The sequence below is a fragment of the Mirounga angustirostris genome, unplaced genomic scaffold (assembly GCF_029215605.1).
Source record: "Mirounga angustirostris isolate CCGP_5_RB_7025 unplaced genomic scaffold, mMirAng1.0.hap1 SCAF_7, whole genome shotgun sequence".
NCBI classification, from domain to species: domain Eukaryota; kingdom Metazoa; phylum Chordata; class Mammalia; order Carnivora; family Phocidae; genus Mirounga; species Mirounga angustirostris.
In genome coordinates this window covers 36,838,691-36,858,744 of record NW_026991715.1, presented here as the reverse complement: position 1 = coordinate 36,858,744, position 20,054 = coordinate 36,838,691, and the positions used below count along the sequence as shown (strand labels likewise).

Genomic DNA, 20,054 nt, shown 5'->3' with positions numbered 1-20,054 from the left:
GGCCTTTTCTCTTTACACTTATCTTCTCCCTCTAAACACAGGCCTCCTTGTGTCTTTAAATGTGCACCCAGCACAACGTGGCCACAGGTCACAGCTCAACATCAGGATGTCTCATCTTGTACACTCATCAATAAGGGCAACTTCCCTTGGAAGTCAAATTCACAGGAGCAAATATCTGATTGGCCTACATCATGGGATTAAGCCACGCTACCCGAGTCACAGGACACTGCATTATGACAATCTTGGACTTAGGTATCTACCCATGTGTGGTTCTTATGGCCATGGCTGAAGAAGCAAGTGGGGAGAAACACATGACCCATTAAACACATGTCCTTCACAGGGGTGACGGGCAGAACCCCAGGACCAGAAGATGCCATCCAAGGACGGGTAGGCCAAATGCAGTAATGGCTATGAAACCATGTAACAAACATCTAGATGATTTCTGAGGACAGTGAATTTTATAAAGTTCATTAGTAAGTGTCATTTCATTTAATGGAAACAGCCTTAGAGGGTATGCATTTTTAGACCCATTTTAAAGATGAGGAAACTGTTACTCAGAGAGGATAAGGATTACCTCAAGGTCCCACAGCTGGGAAACACCAGAACCAGACTTAATGTCAGGTCTTCTGACTCCAAGTCCAGTGACCTTTCTTCTTGGCAAAGGATCCAACAATCAAGGGGGAGAGAGGACTGCACAGAAATCACTCTGAAGTTTTATCTAGAGCTCAAGACTTCAGCTGTTAGTGAACGAATGAAACCCAAACTGTTGTGAGCACAATGAGAATTTATTGGCTTATGTAACAGAAAAGCTCAGGTGCATCTGGACCCATGACATGGAGTGTTGCTCTTCTGTGTCGTTCTTGGCAGCATATTTGGGCTTCCCAGTTGGGAGTCAGGCTCCCCCTGTAAGGAGACAAGATGGTTGCCAGCAGTCTTCATGGCTTCAGATGTAGAAAGAGAGTCCCTTATCACAGCAGTCTAAGAAATCCAGCAATTGGTTCTTCTTGGACTTAGTAAGGTCCTGGCTCATTTCTCAATGAACCAATCATATGGGCAGGGTGGATTTGATGATGTTCCAGGCCCAGCCAGGGTCACAGTTTCACCACTGGATGCAGGAAAGATGCCAAGTCCCCCAAACCCATGGGACCTGAAAGTAGGGGAGGGGTGGCTCCCCAGACAAAAAATGAGGTGCTGTTATCAGAATAAGGAGTAACAGTTGCCCAACAGGCAAAATCAACAGCTATTTCTCTTGGGGTGGGAAAAGTAAAGAGCATCTGAGCCCAAGTTAACCTCAGGGGCACAAGGAAACAGTACCCTAGCACCTGGATGTGGACATAGTAGGTGATGAAGAGTTGGTGCCTCTGAGGCATGAAATGCATAAAGGAACATAAGAGAAAAGATGCTGGGGCCATACTGGGAAACACCCTTAATGCCGTGATGCCTTTTTTTTTTTTTTTTTTTCAGGCCACGAGAGCTTCTGAAGGTTTTTTGATCAGGGGTGTGCCATGGTCAAAATCTGCAGGAGGAAAACAACCCTGAAAATTTTCAAGTGTTATCCAAAAGTGAAAACCTTATCTTTTGGGGGCCAGGAGTGGCCTCCTTGCCTGTGAAGGTTTTTCCTGTAAGATTTGTAATCACTTTATCTGGAAGTCCCTGAGACAAGAAAACTGTGACCACGTCATGGAGAAAGAGCAGCAGCAAGGTATCTGAGTCTGATTAGATACACCCCCCCCCCCCCTTCAGGGCCTCCAACTATGTAGTCCCACCCCAAACGAAGTTGAAGGTCTGAACTCAGTGACACTGGAGTTTCTCAGACTCACATTCAGGGGATGGTTGAACAGGTCTGGGTGCGGCCCCCAGGGTGTGTGAACTGAGGAGTACTTTATGCCATCCAATTCCATATCATGATTAAGCATGATTTATTGCCATTTTTTAAACTGCAACTGACTTGGGGGTCCTTCATGAGAATCCCAGGATAAAATGTCTCAACACTAATGCACCACTGGGATGGGCCAAATCATCAAATAACGACTTGAATCAGCTGGGGTTGGAAAAGTATTGTCAGAGGACTCCAAATGACACAATTCCTCCCTGTTCTCATGAGGTCCAGTCATGGCTACTTCTGGTCCAGAAGAGAGAAAAAATGCTGGAATTTTAAAAAGAAACTACACTTGCTGAGTTCAGGCATCAAGGTGAACTCATTCCAGGATTGGTCCAATTAGGGCAGTGTTTGCCCATTTCATATTGCAATTGGTATTTCAGATCTTCTGCTTGTTCTCTGAAGTGACTTTCCTAAGAGGTACACTACTAAAATCTCAATATACATACTTAACATAAAGTATGAGGGCCCTTAAATAAAGACAAGTGGCAGACAGAATTCATATTAAGAAGTCATTTGAGGGTCAGGGGAATGGTACTTACTATGCCTCCCTGATATGAAGAATATCTGTGTGACCCTGCTGTGACCTGTATACCTTGCCCCAGGACAAAGTCCCAGCACTGTGGATTTAACTAGGCCCCGTGCCCATTCCTTAACCAACCAATCACTGTGGCTGGGTGGATCTGATGATCTCACAGGCCAGAACAGCACCACTGGTTCACCACTGGATCAAGGGTTGATGCCTGGCCACCCAAACCCATGGAACCTAAACCCACAGGCCCCAAATGAAAACTGAGGTGCTGTTGCCAGAAGGGGTACTGGACGCCAAAGAGCAAAAACAACAAATACTCCTTTGGGGCGAGGGAAGTAAAGGGCATTCAAGGGCTGGAGCTTCCACCTTCTCAACTGGAGACAGTGTGGGAGTTGAGGGTAAGCTGTGGTATCAGTCTGCTGGGGTTCGGTGTCTGCTCTGTTACTTATTAGCTTAGTGACTCCGAACAAGTTACTCAGTCTAATACTTGGCTTCCTCATCTACAGAAGAGGGTAACAACAGGACCTATTTCACAGGGTTGATGTGAGGATTAATAAGATGATGCATGTGAAAGCAGTTAGTATAATGGAACTGCTCCACAAATGAGACTTACTTTGTCAGTCATCTTGACACGCAACAGCTCTACGCCCCTCACTGCAGGAGACCTGGGTGAGTCCCATTCTGCCTTAGAGGGAGTCCCACAAGTACTCACTGTTGTCTGCCTTGACTTCTCTTGCTGTCTCCTCTAGCTCTGATTTTTTTCAAATCTCACTAAGTTCAAGAGGGGATTAAAATGCCAACATTCTCTATTTTTAAGCATTCGCAGATCACGCTGGAAACACTGGCTCTCCCATAAAAAGACACATGCTCATGGGATTTCCCTGGCAATCCCATAAGAGCCTGAAGGTCTGTCGTCGACAGCTGGATCAGGGTGGGGAGAGGGACTGTTTTCAAATTGTTAAATTTTAAAAAATGTGCGCATATTTCCAGCCAACAAAACATGGCTGGGTCTTCCGCAGGGGCTGCCTCCTTGCAGTGTTCTTAAGGATGCTGGGACCAGCCAAAGATTGCAGCTGGAGTCCATGGGGCTGCCCAGACAACCGGGAGTGTCTGCAGAGAGCTCCAGAAATGGGGAAACTATTCACCCAAAATGAGTGAGCACGGGGCTCCTAGGAGAAAAGAAAAGTTTTTAATCAAAACATATTCTGCTCTTATTCTGGCCAGTAGGGAACTAAAGCTAAGTGTTTGCGGGATACTGCTTGCCAGAGCCCTTTTTGAAGGGCTCACTGCTGAAAAGGACATAATGAGGTTGTTGATGTCAGTTTTGAAGATGTTTAGGTGGGGGATGGAAGACCAAGTCAAAAGCAGAAGGAACAACTTCCTCGCGATTAAAAAATGCTTACAAATTTATATAAGATCATGTGTGTACACCTATAAAGAAATTTTTTAAAAATTAAGAGCATATGGGCTCTAGAAGCAGACAGACCTATCCTAAAATTTAAGTTTCACCACTTCCTAGCTCCCCGATCTTGTTTCCTCATCTTTAAAATGGGGGTAATTATAGTACTTCATTCATGAGTTTTGAGGATTTGGTGAGTTAATGCATTTATAATAGTGTCTCCTGCCTAGTAAGACTGTAATCCATGTTAGCCGATATTGTTGGTCATCAGGGGAAAACAGAAGCCTAGAGGTCAACGTGGGGAGTAGGTAAGGGTGACCAGCGAAGCGTACAGTTTTCCAGGAAGCTCCTGTCTCCTCGTGTCCAATCACATCCAACTCACCTCCATCTCCCTCTCCCTTTCATGCCTCGGTCCTTGCTGTCCTAGAACCTGCAACACTTCTCCAATGGTCTAGGTGCCAAACTCCTCTCCACCTTTTGAGATCCCTCTCCAATGTCACTTCTGTCAAGACTGCCTCCCAAACAGAAAGGCCCTTCTTTCTCGGAGCCCGAGACTACCTGCTGCACAACATGTAGACATATCACACGGCACATGTGGCTTCTCATACACTTGCCTGTCATGGAGGTCAACTGTGAGTTCCCTAGGGATGGACATCATGTCTTATAAGTCCCGGTCATAGGAGCTCCTGGTACATAGAGATGGTCAAGAAGTGTTTGCTGGATGGAAGCACAAAAATGGAGGGTGATTTCTCTGAAAAAATGAGGCTAGCTATTCTCCACTCTAAGGAAAAACAGAAAGGAAATGGACATAAGCTGCATCATGGGAAACTTCGGTTAGACACAAAGAATTCCCTTAGTGAGAGTGTTAGATGCCAGACCAAATTCCCACAGGACAGTGTGGAATTTCCTGGAAGGGTCTTCAAAAAAGAGTACTTTTTATTTTGGGGGTGATTCTGATGTGGCTTTGCTTGAAGGCAGGCCCTGAGCCTGGTATGAAGTTCATAAAACTACCCATAAGCAATTCAGATGACAGTGAAGGGTCTTTGGTTCTCGGTCAGCTGGTCAACCAGATGGCTTCTTGTACTGAGCACTAGGAGTGGGATGGGAAAGAATGTGGCTGTGTGTGCCTGGATGGAGGGTGGGAAGTCCCCCTCCAATGAGCCGAAATCCCAGGACGTGAACGAACGGAGGAGTTTGCCAGAGGTCACAAAGTCACCTTGTGTTCAAGAACCCAAGACTAAGGACACCCAATTTCTTTTTTCAACAAGAACTGTTGAATCCAACAGGAAGGAGGAACTACAGGGCAAAGCAGCGCTCTTCCGCTTTCAGTCACTCGTCAGCCCACCCAGCGGCTACTGGACACATGCTGGGCCAGGCCGTGGGCTGGGGGCTAGGCAGACATGGGTGAGCAAAACATGGTCTCTGTCCTTATGGAGCTGTCAATTAAAAAGAAGATGACACCAAACATTTTATGATAGAAAAATGAATTGACAGATAGAAAGACATATGAAGGGGCAAAATGGCGTGAGAGGAGAAAAGGTAGGAAAAGAGGGGTGACCCTTTACTGTCATTACTTCATTGCATTCAACACAGGCGAGGTAAGCTGCTTCACCGAGAAGCGTTCAGAAAAGGCAGGAAAAGTTCATTTAAAAAACATCTTTCTGATAACTTATCAGAAAAACTGCAAAGAGGACATAGAACCATAGTGTCAGAACAAAAAATTTTAATTTAATGGTGGGCTCAAGACTTGGAGGGTAAGATGTGATTTTGGTACCTAAAGCCCCAAATGAATTCAAGTCTTGATTAATTTGCTGGTTGGCCTTGAGAAGGCTTATTAGCTACTTGGGTTTTAGCAAACAGAGGCTGGGGCCCGCCTCATGGGGTGAATTACAGGAGATGAGATGCACAGAGTGACCGGTGTTGCTGAGTGCAGTGCGCCGGGGTTTCTGATCATCTCAAATTAAAACCTTCCTGCTTTGGTCCCCACTCTCCGATGATGCCTGGGTGTGCAGGGTGCCACTGTGAAGGATGTGGCCCTGGTTGGAATGCCCCTCCCTGCAGACGATTATTTGCACTCTCCCATGCAGGAGCCTCATGCACCTACCACCAAGCACTTACTGCATTGGTTAGAGGCTCTCTTGGCTGCCATGCTGGCGGAACTCTGACAATTCTGCCTAACCCAGCCTAGTTAATTAGTTGCAGGTTAGTTTAGGTTATTAAAAGCAGGGCAAGCCAGTGACATTGACACATTTGGGTAGGGGAGATGTGTGGTATCTGAGCAGAGACTGGAAGAACTAAGAAGGAATTAAAGCCCTGATTTAATTCCCAAGACAGCAAACATGTTTGGGGTCTAAGAAAATCCTTCATTTACCTAATTTCAAGTGTCAATCCAGCCCATTTCTAAACACGGTGCTCTTTTAACCAATCACGCAGCCAGAGCTAACAAGTGAAGAACACCAAACCAACCACAAGGCATGATGCAATTTGAGCTCTGCTGAGTGGCTACTAAAATCAAAATGAAAATGAAATCTCTTCTGTTAAAAAGACACAAAAGGTGAAGTGATTGCCAAGTCTATCGGAAAGGCCAGGGACAAAGATAACACACAAATACATACCATAGATCTCGTGCTCCCACGATGGACAGCGGATACAGCTGTGTACCACTCAGAAGGTCTCCCCTAGGTGCCGGGTGACCTCGTGCAGGTAGGAGCCTTCAGATGTTTGGAAAATTTCCCAGGGCAGCATAATCTCGGTGATGGCACAAGAGCTGCAAGCCGGTGCCTTTTTAAGTGACAAATGAGCATAGGGTGAGTGGCTCATGTGTGACCCACACTCAAGGGGGCACCCCCTCAAAACCAGGCACCAAGGGAGCCCCACTCTCCCCTCATCTGCCAGAGCCTCCCCCAGCTCTCTCCTTCTGAGCCCTCTGTGCTCACTACAGAAGCTGGGAGCCCCGGGCTGCAGCTCTGAATGCGTCTGGAAGGGACATGATGAGTGAGAAGATGCGGTAATAGGAGCTGGCCTGGGACATGTTACAAGTTCTAAACAAATGAGGTACAACCCTGTGGGACACACCCAGCTGTGTGGTGGGACTGTCTGTGTTGTGGCTCTTGGACTGTCCCACGTGGTGTTCGTGAACTTCCACAAAAGAGTGGATTTGAACGTCGAATTCAGGAAGAATGAACACAGTTATGTCTTCCAGGAGATCAAGTCAGAAACATTAAGTAGAATATGGCTTCGGGGGGCTTGGTTGACATGCTTCATGGCTCCTCAAGTTCACCAGCATTAGAGCTTTCCTAAAGGAAGGTCAGGCGTCAGCAGGGCGGTTGTTAGTGTGCCCCAGGGGCCTGGGAGCCTGGCTTTATACTCTTATTGGAAGAAATATGAAAATGGGCATCCTGTCCAAACTTTATCAGAAACTCAAGAAACAAACGTGCCACCAAATGGAAAAGTCATTTAATTCAAAAATCATACTTCCACTCGTTTTGTAAGGATTGTCACATAAACCAAGCAAATGAAACAAAGCCAAGTTTCAGAGGCCACTCAACAGAAACTGGATTTTCCTTATAGATACGCTTAGTGACGCAAAAGCACATTTTAAAAAACAGCCTCATCATGGCAAGACTATTTTACTAAGAATGGGGAAAAAAGTTCTATTCTAGTCACAAATTACTTTTTAATTACAGAGTTGGATTCTACACACCAGTCAATATAAGTTTAAAACAGTGCATAATTTATGGTTTAAAAAAATTAAAGTGCCATTTTTAAGTACTTTATTGATAATATATCACATAGCACTTTACAGTATACTCAAAGGTAGCCTAAATTAGGAGATAAACATGCAAATATTTTCTTCTCCAAAATATGGACAAAATGTCTTTTAGAGTGCTTGTGACCACCAGCCTAGTATTAGCTACTAAAGGTTTATGAGTTTGATCTGTTTTCCAACACGACTTTTAATATGTTAATAAGGAATACAGCTGTAGTAACCATTTGATAAATACAAAGTTTTAAAATGGCACTTAATTTACAACTTTGATCATTTTGCCAATCAACAGCCTCTCGTTTCTCTTATTCTCAAATTCTGAATCTTAAAGGCTGCAAAGGCTCAGCAACTGCCAGCTTCTGTGGGTCTCTACATGAGCACCTGTGTCTTTACAGATGCAGATGTGTGCTTTACATACACATGCACAAACACACACTAACACACAGACACTTCAGAATCTTCAGATGAACCTCTTTCCACAGGTACCAGGGTGATCCTGGCACCTGGACACCCAAGGTAGTTGCTTGTAGGTGTCTGTTGGGACAGCTTTGTAGAAATGGTGCGTGTAGAATGTCTTGACCTCTCCAGGACCACTCCAGGGAAACTGGACATTTTGATTATCAATACTCTGGTTCTGATTAAACTCAAAAGAATTTTCATGTAATATTAACTGCTATTCTTATATGGGTCTAGGACTGTGCCAAGCCTTTGCTTGCTATAGCATTCCAAATCTTGAAAGACATTTCCACCTTGTAGAGTCCTGTAAAAGCTTTTGTAAAAATATCAGTTGTGAACTTTCTCTGTGGCCGATTTTTCCCTGTTAAGAACTGTATTTATCCCTCTTAGGAAAAACATCCCAAGTTCTTCAAGGTGGTTCACATTTCTCTTTCTCTCTGCACCTCGCGCTACTTGACATCCAAACCTTTTCACCCCAGAATACAACGCTTCCATCGGAAGACCACATTCTGGTGGCTCTGAATGACATCTGGGTTCTCTGTATGGTCTCTCCCTCTGCTTTGGGAAGTTCTTTAGTTAGACAAGTACTGTAGGCGGCGCAAGGAAAAAAGCTAATTATTACTTGTTGGAGTCTTGTCTCAGGCACGCTGCAGGATTGTGCAAGGTTCACTGCTCTGCTGTTGTCATTTTGATGCTACAATTACAGAGAAGTGGTTCAGCACCCAGCCGATCAGCGAGGCTGCCAAACACATCTGAACACGAGATAAATTTTTTAAACACCAGCTAAGGGTGTGTGAGAGGACACCCAGTTGACTTAAAAGACATGTGGGGCAGGGTTGTCTAGGTAATTGATTACTGTCAGGTTTGCCAGAGATGACAGATAACTGGAGATAGAACACCTAGGACATTCCTTTTCAAGTCAGGTAGCTATTTGATTTCTTCAAGGCTGGCTACCTACTGTGGTAATCTGGTGGCTCATAAAACATTCTGTACTAGGGCAACTGTGAGTGCCACGGTGGCCACTGTTGTACCTGGGACTCCTGTGTCTATAAAACTATTGGTCCAGACTTGCTTTTGGAAGCAGAAGCCAGAGGATGAAAAGTGCCAATAAAGAGTCATGAATAGGGGATCAAAGTACCTTTAGCTCCCCACCCTTCAACCATGGATGCTTCTGTAGTCTCTGTAGTCAAGACAGAACTTCTGGGGTGACTGGGCTTGCTGTTGTCAGGAGACACTGTTCGTAGAAAGACTTCCCCGTGAGCTGCAGGCACGGCACACACAATCGTGGAGTCCTGGGAATGCCTGAAATGGTCTTGTCACTAGCATGGCTCTGTCCTGCTAATGTCAATCTGCCAATGCTTGATTGCTTAGCTTCTTTCTCTTTGCATCTCTGTCCAAAAAGCACTCAGCAAAAGGGGATGAACTAGAATTACGTTGAAAAAGACAGTTTGGTCTGACAGAGGTAAACACATATTGGCCGTAGAAATATTAAAACACTAAGCGAGAAACTGGCTCCAGTTATAGGATACTAAGGAAGGCTGTGCTACACAGGGTCCATCCCTATACGTCAATTTTTGAAAATGGAAGAGAATATCATCAGTCCTGAGCAAGGGATTTGAAACTAGTTACCTTTCACAGCATGGAATTCTGCAGCTGTGGAATTCTTCGAGTACCTGAAGGAAGAAGGAGATGGATCATAATGCCCAAGTAAAGATTCAGGTTCTGTGTGCATGATCACAGGGCCTTAGAAAAGAAACACAAGGTTCCTGGGAAAGCTCAGGGATCTTGGTCCATAGTCCTCCATTCTGATACCTTGTTCACTCTCCTCATCTGCCCTAAAGTTCCCTATTCAAGCAGAATTAGGGGTGGGGGGCATAGATGGTAGAGAGGGTAAAACCGACTTTTAGTCGTCAAATTCCTTTCCTATTTGTTGGCTCATATTCTTAATGGTATCTCCAGTTCTGCAGCAAATGAGGAGGAGGTGAGCCTGGCTGGGGAAAGGAAGCAGGGCAGCCATCTGTCACAGGCCCAGCATGACTGGGAAGGGGTCTACCTACAAATTCACACTGGCGGCACTTCCATTTCCTTCTGGCTTCAAATCAGGGCCAACTGAAGAGGGAGGGACAGGCTTCCAAGTGGTCAAGCTGGGGCCAAGTGTCAACAGCTATGCTCTAGGGAGGAGCTCCCCAAATCAGGGCCTGGGCTTTCTGCTCCTCCACGTTAGCTCTAGTTAAGGGTCCAGTGAGGCAGGTGACAATTTAAAACATCAAATGTGTTAAAAAAACAACAAAAACCCATTATGTGGAGTTCTTGCCATTTGGAAAGCACAGTGGCACAGAGTATGCTTGTCCCCTCAAGCTCCACTGAACAGGTTCCTGAGCTGTTCCAAGTCTACAGGGAGTAAGTGTAGCCAGTTGGTGTGTTCTCCTTCTTCTTGGGTTTTCAGTGAATAGCTTTCCTGAGTCCTATCTTGGTCTTATCCAGTCTTAGTTCTTGTTCCCTGAATTGGTAGTGGTAGTGTGTCGCTTGCTGTTGGTTGAGCTCTTCCATAATAGCTGTGTAATCCTTGAGCCGATGAACTGAATCACAATGACAAACTCCTTTAAATTTAAAATCATCTATAAAGCTGTAACAACAGCACAGCCTACGTCCTACGTCCCTCTTTGGAGTTTTTATTTTGGGGTTATAGGAAATTTGAGATGAACAAGAAGGGAAATATTTAGGGAAAGGGAAAACAGCAGCATATTGAGGACCCAAGATCCTAAGAAGCCAGTTTTTCCTACAACTTAGACACACACACAACATTTACAAAATAGCTCGGCCTCATGTGTACAACCTCAGAAGATGTGCAGAGGAGTGAGATATAAGGAACATGCGACGACCCCGTTGCCTTCTGTCCTGACATATTGGGGTACCAAGAAATACACCTGAGAAGAAAAATGGAAAAAAAAAAAAATCTAACTCCTGGCCCCACCTATGTGAATCCTGAGCTTCATCTTACTACCAAGCAAGCATTCTTTTAAAAATTCATTGCCTGAAAATGTTTTCTCTCTCCAAATTCAAAGCCCAAGAAAAGCTCAAAAACACATGTGGATAAAGACGACCGAATACCTTCAGTGTGTCATGCCCACCAACGAGAGCCAGCAGAGAGTGGGTAGAAACGTGTCCTCCTTCCTCGAGGCCAGAGAGGGGATGACCTTGACTCTCTTCAACTTTGCCTCCTCTCTCTCCCTCTTACACACACCTATTCAACAATCAAAGCTTAAATGTGTGGAGCCACTAGCTTAAAGATTATCAAATATAAAACTTTGCCATATAATATTTCAAATCACTCTATTTACAAGTTTATCTTTTCAAAAAAAAAAAGTAAAAGATACAGTAATTCAACACAATTCAAGTTTTTCTTTTCTTCTTTCAACTTCCCTAAAGAGGAATTCCAGAAGCGGGAAACACTCTGGGGTGATGCTGCCAACCCGAGGGGGCTCCTGGGGAGCTTGACAGTCCATCATCAGTTTGGAGTCTGTCTGCCCAGAGTCACTCTTGCAAGGACATTCGAATGTGGAAGATACTGGGAACTCTGTTCCTTTGAAGGCCAAGTGAATGTGAAGTGTCCAGACCCAACTTCCCTATCCCTGGCAGTCTTCCACAAGACCCAGCCCCTTCTGGACCAGGAAATTCTCTTTCTCAGAAGGTACCCATTCCACCTTCCATGCCCCGACCTTTTGGTATTCTCCTGAATCAAATGGCTTACAATATTCGTCTTGTGCCTCAAAAGCCTGAGAAACAATTCCCTTTTTCTGAGTGGCAGTGAACATATATGTCCTTTAAAACTACAAGCCATAGGGTTAGCCAGGGAATCATCCTTGAAAGCTGCCAGGGCACCAGTGCTCAGGAGCCCAGGGCACTGCCAGTGGGGCTGGTCAGGGAGGGGCTAGAGGCAGTCAAGGGCAGGGGAAGGGACATGGAATGGGAGACCATGAGTGAACAAGTCAAAGGGGGGAGAGGATGTCGCCCATGAGGAGGCAGCATATTGCCCCCTAGAAAGCAAATGCTAGTTGCATGGAAGAACAGAAGTATTAAGCCTGTATGTAATTTAATCTCAAGAGGTTACTAGAGTTTGCTCCAAATATATCCTGATGCTGCTGAAATTCATCAGAAAGGGAAGAGTTCCCAGCCGCTATTCTGTCAGCCCCAAGCAGACCACTCTAATCCCTTGATCTTCTGCTTCAGGTTGTTGGAAAATCATTCAAAAAGTGACCAAAAAGGAGGGAGAAAAAATATGTCATGCAAAAAGAGTGTTATTTTTTTGGTTTGGCTTCAGAGTAGGTTGGGTTGCCGTGGTTACGAGGTGATGGCAGCCCTGGGTGGCAGAGAAGTTCCTAGCTTGGGAGGGGGAACGTGGGGTGTGTGTGTTCCCTTGCACGAGAGGACTGAGCTGAATTCTGCTGATGCTTGGCCAAGGCTGCTTGGAGATGGCGAGAGATTGCATCTTATGTAAACAGTGCCGTAAACCATCTCCCTCCTGCATGCAAACAGACAGACCCAGCTGCCTGTAGCACTGTGGGTCTCAAGTATTTAGAGGTGGGGTAGAGAGTGTCTACTGTAAACAGAAGCAACGGGCCCAGCCTGGGCCTCAGAGCCAATGCCCAGCCCTGTTAGACTTAGCTACACTGCATGCTCTTGAGGACTACTGAAATCTTTCTTACTTCCTTTTTTGGAAGGTTGGGGGTTTGGATGACTGCTGAAACAAAATGAATGCTCCCTATTTAGGGCACTAAATGAGAGGAACAGCTTTGCAAGCCTTTCCCTCGGTTATCAAAATCAAATGGCCTCCACTGCTGATTTACTTCTGTTCCTTGCAGTATCACCACATGCCAGCTGACATGATCATGGGGATGGGTGACACCAGAGTTCACAGAAACATTCGTGCTGGCAGGTGGTAACGGAGTCAATCACCCCGCATTTCTCAGCGGCAAAGAGTAATGGCCTACAACACTGGCATCAGCAGTTGTCATGGATACCATGGAAAGCTCAGCAGGTCTGCTGGGGCCCACGGTTAGAGGAACTCCACGTAGTTCTCAGGTATGAGGCCAGTCTTCCCGTTGAGAGTCCCCTCCAACCAGCCAGGCTCCTGAGATGGATGAACTGTATAGCAAGAGGGGAGAGAGTGTGAGAAGAGAAGGTGTTACAGATAGGGCAGGTGGTGGATGTGTGTGCACTCTCATGTGAGAACAAATGAGTGCAATCGCTTGTTATATTACATATTTCTAGGACTTGCTTAAACCAGGGGCTCTTAATTTTTTGTGGGACATAAGCTTTTCAATAAAGGTTACTCTGAATGTTCTTTATAACACAAAAGGAAACAAAGACGTTCAAAGTTTTACATAGAATTCTAGGAGTTTCCCAGACTTTCTGAAGTTGCTGGTTTAAACCAGAAAGAGGTAACAGATTTCTACTTTTTAGGTTAGAAGTCAGTTATGGTGCTCCATCCATAAATTTATCTAACCATCCATCCATCTATCCATCCATCCATGGCACCCATCTACCTACCCAGGACTGCCTTTGTACCCAGTGGAGTGCCAGTGAAAAAATGCTAAGAACTAGTCTTTAAAGATATCTAGCATGCATTTTACTAATCTAATTATGCATTTTGCTTCCCTTTAAATCCTTACCCTCTGCTTCCAATCTCCCTGCAAACTCCCTCTGTGGTTTTTTGTTTTTGTTTTGTTTTGTTTTTACATTCTATAGCCTTTGAACAGCCCCCTCTGTTCCACCCATACCCTTAGTTTTCTTTGCTGTTCTCTAGAATTTTCCTCCCTCCTACATACAAGACTGAAAGATGTCTTCTTCCCTCTCTCTTGCAACTTTCAAAATCTCCATTTCCTTGGTTTTTCAATATCCAAAAAATATACACTCATTTCTGTGCTATCACAATACATCTTCATGGAAATTACAGTGATACTGTAAAGATTATATAAAATCCAGCTGAGTCTGCAAAGTTCAATAGCAGGAAGAAAGAGAGAAGGAATCATGGGACCTGGAAATGGAGGGGGTGGTATTCATGCTTGTGAACTGGGAATATACATATCACTCTTAATGGGAAAGGCAACATATTTGCTCTTAACGTATTAGGAAAACTCCAATTTTCTGAGACTGTTTAGAAAGAATCAATTTCCCCTTATTCCCTTCCTAGTCTAATTAAGTGACTTCCTGAGCTTGTTTTAGAAAAGCATTTCCGCCCCCATTGCTACTATGTAACTCTGGTTTCAGTTTGTGGGGAAAGAAGCAAGAACAGAAACAAAAGGAAGCAATGGGGGAGTAGCAAAAGGACACACATAGAGGCTTAAAGAAGATCAATGTCAATGTAATCTTGAAAGCTTCAGGAAAAGACAAGATCAAATATCTATTAGGTGGCCTCCAAAATGCTTGCATAATTTTGTATCACTAGGCTTCATGAATAAACCAAAAATAGTAAGGGGACTTCGGATTCATGACGCCCACACAAGGAGGAGTCTGGAAGAGAAGTGTCACGGAAGAACACAACACAATTTAAAAGCACCCCGGCCTCTCCAGTGATGAAACTCTCTCAACCCACCCCTCAGATACTTGCACTCAAACACCACCGCCTTCTGACCATCCATCCAGCTGACGATGTTAAGATCACTTGAATTTTTTCTGCACCTACAAAGTGATTATAATAAAACTCTCACTCTGTCAGTAGGTTCTTGTGACGTTCCAGGGGCCAATATGGAGAAGGCACTCAGCAGAGAGCCAGGACACAGTTGGGCTAGCCAACAGGGGACCCTGCATCATTTGACCAGTCACTTGGACTGGTCAACAAGGCTCTCTCCCGGTAAGGGCCTGGTCTCAATACCCACCCAAGCTTTGGGGAACCTCAAATGTTCAGAACCAAACCAAAACAAACAAACTCACTCCCCAAAATAAAAGGCCTAGAAAGAATAACCAACAAAACAAAATAAAAACAAAAAAGACCCCTCCCACTTTACAGCAGAGCTCCTAGTTGAATTGTTACCCCACCAGATACACGGAGTCCCTCACTTTCAGACATTCTCCCTTCCTGGGCAGCTGTTCAAACACAGTTCAGGTGCTGAGGTGGTAACGTCTACAGACATTAAAAATGGAATTTGCAGCGTAAGGGAAGAGCACAAGGGGATAAAGGAGGCCCTCCAATGGAAGAACAAGAGCTATGTCACAGGAGATGGCAGGGGACAATGCAGCCCTCAGGTTAGACTGCGGACTCACTGGGGTCTTTAAGCTGGGTTCATTAAGGCATGAGAGCAGACCACGTCATCCCAATCACCTGGATGCTTATTAAAACTGCAGAGTCCTGGACCCTGTGGCATACTGGTTAAAATACAATCTCTGGGAGTGAGGCTGAGGGATCTTTTTGACTCATTCAAAGAAAGGTAAGGGTTATGACTCTTCTGTGCCCAAATGCCTCTGTAGCGAGGGTGGTAATAAGGCAACGCAAATTCTCATTCACTGATGGAGGAGGGAGGCAACATCAGATGTCCTCCCCGCTTCTGTTTCCTGTCCTCCCACTTTATGGCTCAGCTGAAGCCCTACTTCCTTCATAAATACTGGCATGGAATCCGGTCTACCTGTTCCCTCTTTTCTTCAAACTCCTGGAATGCTCATTCTGCACATTGTTCGTGGGTGCTATTAACACTGTCCAAATGTATTAAGCTTTGCTTCCCCCCTGCCCTCTTTAAGGACATTTTAGTCTGTACTGTCTCACCTAATGAGTCCCCTCTGCCTGGTGAATTATGACAGAAGCTAATACTTAGATAGGGACTGGGAAGCAGCCAATGGGCTGAGAGCTTTAGACATATATCAATTTATTTGATCCTGAAGATCCCAGCTTGTATTTTCCTATCTGTACTTTACAGATGAGAAAATTAAGGGCCCAGAAAGGTCAATTAATTCATGCTGATCACAATGGTAGAACTAGAATTTGAACCCAGCTTGTTTGACTCCAAAGACCAAGCCCTTTTCCAAACCATTACACCTATACTCAACCAGAAAATGATACATATGCACACTAAGAATTTACACATACATATGTATGTATATACCAAGTAGTGGGTTTTTTGCTAAGTGCTTTGCCTGCATTATCTCCTTTCATCTTCAGAATGACTCTGGAGTTGATTCTGCTATTAATCTTCATTTTACTGATGAGAAACTGAGGCTCAGAGGGGTTAAGCATCTTGCCCAATACTACATAGCTGACAGGTGATGGAGGTGGATCTGAACCCAGGGCATCTGACCAAAGAGTCTGTGGTCTAACCACTACCGCTTTTGCCTAGCCCAATGCTTTGAATGTCAGTGATGCTCCTAAGTACTTGTTGAGCTGAACTGAGCCAATGTCCAACTTTCTGAATTGCACCAATGTCCAATGTGCTATATAAACACAGAGTGTTTCAGTGAGTTGCCTAGGCAGCTCTCCAGCCCAGCAAGCATCTAATATAAGCAGCTGCTGACATGGATGTGCTTCCTGCCAACCACTTTCTCTCAGCTCCATCCATATATACTCCATACACTCCTGTATACACAGCTCATGCTCTCTCTTTTCCCTCTCTCACTGTGGACAAGGAGCAAGCATGTGACTAGGATCTCTAATGGCTGACTGTTCCAAAGGGAAGAAGTACTGGCTGGAAGAGGCACAGACCCTTGTGTAGCCGAATACATTTACTCATTTAACAAGCATTTATTAAGCACCTACCCTGTGTCAGACACTGTGCTAGGGGGCCATGCACACAGTACAGAGCAAGCAGGAGGATTCTGCTCTCGGATCAGGGCAATATATTAATAAATAAGCACATAATTTTAGGTAGTGATGAGGGAAGAGAGAGAGACTGGGATAGGGATGAGGGTATGGGGAGGAGCTCAAAAAGCTAAAACCTAAAGGATCTAAAGGAGCTAGCCAGGCGGTGGATAATGGCAAGTGCAAAGGCCCTAAGGTGGTGAAAAGCTTGGTGTGATTTCACAATAGTGGTCTGCAAATTTTTCTCAAAGAGCCAGGTCGTAAACGTGTGTCTCTATCAATTGTGCCATTGTAGCTCTACAGATAATATGCAGACAAAGAGGCATGGGTGGCTATGTTCCAATAAAACTTTATTTACAAAAACAGGCAGTGAGCTGGATTTGACAGGTCATACTTTGCTGACCCTAGCTGAGAACATAGGGAAGGCCCGTGAGGCTGCAGTGTATCGAGTGAGGAAGGGGCCAGGGGCAGGAGCTGGTCGGTGGAGGCATTCATCAGTAATTCTAGGAGGAACAGGAGGCCAGGAGTATGTGAAGCAGAATAACATGATGTGATTTCCAAACATTACTCTGGCTGCTGCACAGGGAATACGTTGTGGGGACAAGAGTGGACATGACAACCATGTAGGCAGCTGGTGGAAACACCTGGGTGAGAGATGGAGGTGGCTTGGGTTTGTGTTTGGATCTGGCAGTAGAGACGGCTGGGGAGTCCAAAAGACTCCACTCCGAAGACCTCCCCCCATAACCGCACTGGTGGGAATGGCTCAGTGGCTCCCTGGGAGGATTTTCTTTATTTGCAAAGGAAAGCCGGGGCAGCCTTGTCTTGCACTCATGCCATACCCCATACCCTGGGAATGAATGGATCCAGCCCACCTCAAATCTTGATGGAAGTATCCCAAGAACCCAATTTTAGTGACTACCATGTGAATTTTCCAGGTATCACTAATCACATTGCCATAAAATGACTAATGTTCCTGGGAACACAAGTTATTTCTCTTTCCAGTTACTATCTGAGGTGCTCCTGGTGAAATGGGCTATTTCCTAGTAGACTGGCAAGGGCTGACAGTGGAGTTACTTCCAAGTATTGCACATCCATTCTCCCCTGCACAAACTCCAAAAGCTGACTGAGCAGCCACTCCAGATCCACAGCACAGGCCCCTGGAATCCAAAGGCTTGGAGAGATTAATCATTATGAAATAACAGAGTTTCCCCTCAAGGTTCCCCTCCTCCTTCTTCTTCCTTATTCATTCTTCCTGATCCTGAAAAAGACAACACACACAAACTCTCTAAGCCTGTCATTAAGAAATTTCTTCCTTTTGGTCTGATGATTTAATCTGACAGCTACAGAGAGCATCCAACTTAAACAGCTCTTACCTGATGTCTCCAGAAAGAAACTAGCAAGAGACAGAACAAGGAAAATGATCTCCCTGCCTAATGTGCTAACAGCTTTTTCTCCCCTAATGCCTGATTTCTCCAATGGAGGTGATGGGAGGGGGGAAATGGGGTATATGTAGCATTTTCTAAGAATCACCACAAAAAGTGTATTCATGGGGCACCTGGGTGTCTCAGTTGGTTCAGCATCTTTGACTTTTGGTTTCGGCTCAGGTCGTAATCTCAGGATCAAGCCTGGAGGTGGCTCCTCACTCAGTGGGGAGTCGGTTGGGGAATCTCTCTCTCTGCCTATGCCCCCCTCCCCCGCTCGTGCGCGCTCTCTCTCTCTCTAAAATAAATAAATGAATCTTTAAAAAGTGGATTCACATTTTGTCAGACCCTTCTTTGACTGCAGTTTAGTCAACACCGAGAGGTGCTTTCTTTGGGGTTTCATTTTGCCTTTTGCTCTCCAGGGAATCTGAAAGGGCATTCCTGGTTAAAAACAAACTGGTGTCAATGAACTCTGCCATGACTCCCAGAAACCACAGGAAGGCGTGGATAAGGCCTCTGATTCATTTAACCAAACCTCTTTCCTGCTCTCCTTTATCATTATAGGATTTATGATGATGACCAAGTTGTGTGGTGCATGCAGTCCCAGGACCTGCTAGGCAGAGCACCCCGCAGGGAAGGAAAGGACTTGGCCATTAAAAAATCACCTAGGTTTCTTTTCCTTTCTCTTTGGTTAGCTACTTCAAAAAGGAGATTTAAAAACGTGGGAAGACAACACGAAGCAACCTCTCTGTAGAACAGTCTGGCAGCTCCTTCAACTGTTTAACTGAGTTACAGTGGGATTCAGTAGTCCCCCCCGCCCTCGCCCAGGTCTATCACCAAGAGACCTGGAAACACAGGTCCTCACAAAAATCTGTACATGCATGTTTATAGCCGCATTGTTCCTCATAGCCAAAAAATATAAATGATCAAAATGCCATCAGCTGACGAGTGGATAAATAAAATGTGGTATACCCACACATGGGAAGATTACCCAGCAATAAAAAGGAAAGAAGTCCTGATGCATGCTCCAACAGGGATGAACCTTGAAAATACTATGCTACGTGGAAGCAGCAAGTCACAAAGACCACATACTCTGTAATTCCATTTATATGAAATACCCAGGGCAGGCAAATTGATAATGACAGAGAGCAGACGCTGAATGGAGCAGGATTGGGGGTAAATGGAGATGGCTGCTAAGGGGTACAGGGTTTCTTTTAGGGGTGATGAAGATATTCTGGAATTAGATAGTAGTGATGGTTGCACAACTCTGAATATACTAAAAACCACGGTATTGTACATTTTAAATGGGTAAATTGTATGGTATGTGGGTATCTCAATAAAGTTGAGGGCTGTACTCAAAAATAGGAGTCACAAGATACACACACATACACATACCTTTTCAGAGTTTAGACCAAGTTTGCCCCTAAGATCAGGGGTCCTTTGTGCAGTCACAGTGAATAGCTGATAGGAACATGACAGTCCCTTGCCCACAGGAGCAGTGAACTGGGGTTCAGAGGACAGACTTTAAATTCTGGATTCACCTGTAAATGTGGGAATGTCTCAAATCCTGCCCATCTCCAGGCAGAAGGCCTGCCCCTGCTGGCGGAGCAGGACACAGAAGGCCTGCATGCAGCCCACGCAGGTTTGTCTGCTGTGAACGCTGCATCATGTTATGGCTGCACTGGGACTCTACCATATGGGTCTATTCAGGCAGGGCCCACTTGTTAGCGACATGGCTCTGGACAGCCTTCCGTGGACCCACGTCACCTCAGCTCTGGCAGGGCCTGAATGCTCCAGCTGCTGATAGGAGAGGCAG

The 20,054-nt window shown here is 45.2% G+C and overlaps 1 protein-coding gene across 25 annotated transcripts in view; it reads right to left on the bottom strand.

The window, feature by feature from the left end:
• Positions 1-766: 766 nt before the first annotated feature.
• The window catches only part of ARHGAP26 (Rho GTPase activating protein 26), a 431,139-nt gene continuing 411,851 nt past the window's right edge, over positions 767-20,054 (bottom strand). For 6 of the 25 annotated variants that reach the window (XM_064596092.1, XM_064596081.1, XM_064596091.1 and 3 more), the window contains one exon: positions 14,732-17,974. In XM_064596092.1, coding sequence (XP_064452162.1) covers positions 17,823-17,974 — 152 coding nt within the window. In that variant the 3' untranslated portion in view covers positions 14,732-17,822. The other 19 variants (XM_064596082.1, XM_064596093.1, XM_064596099.1 and 16 more) reach the window with 15 other exon arrangements.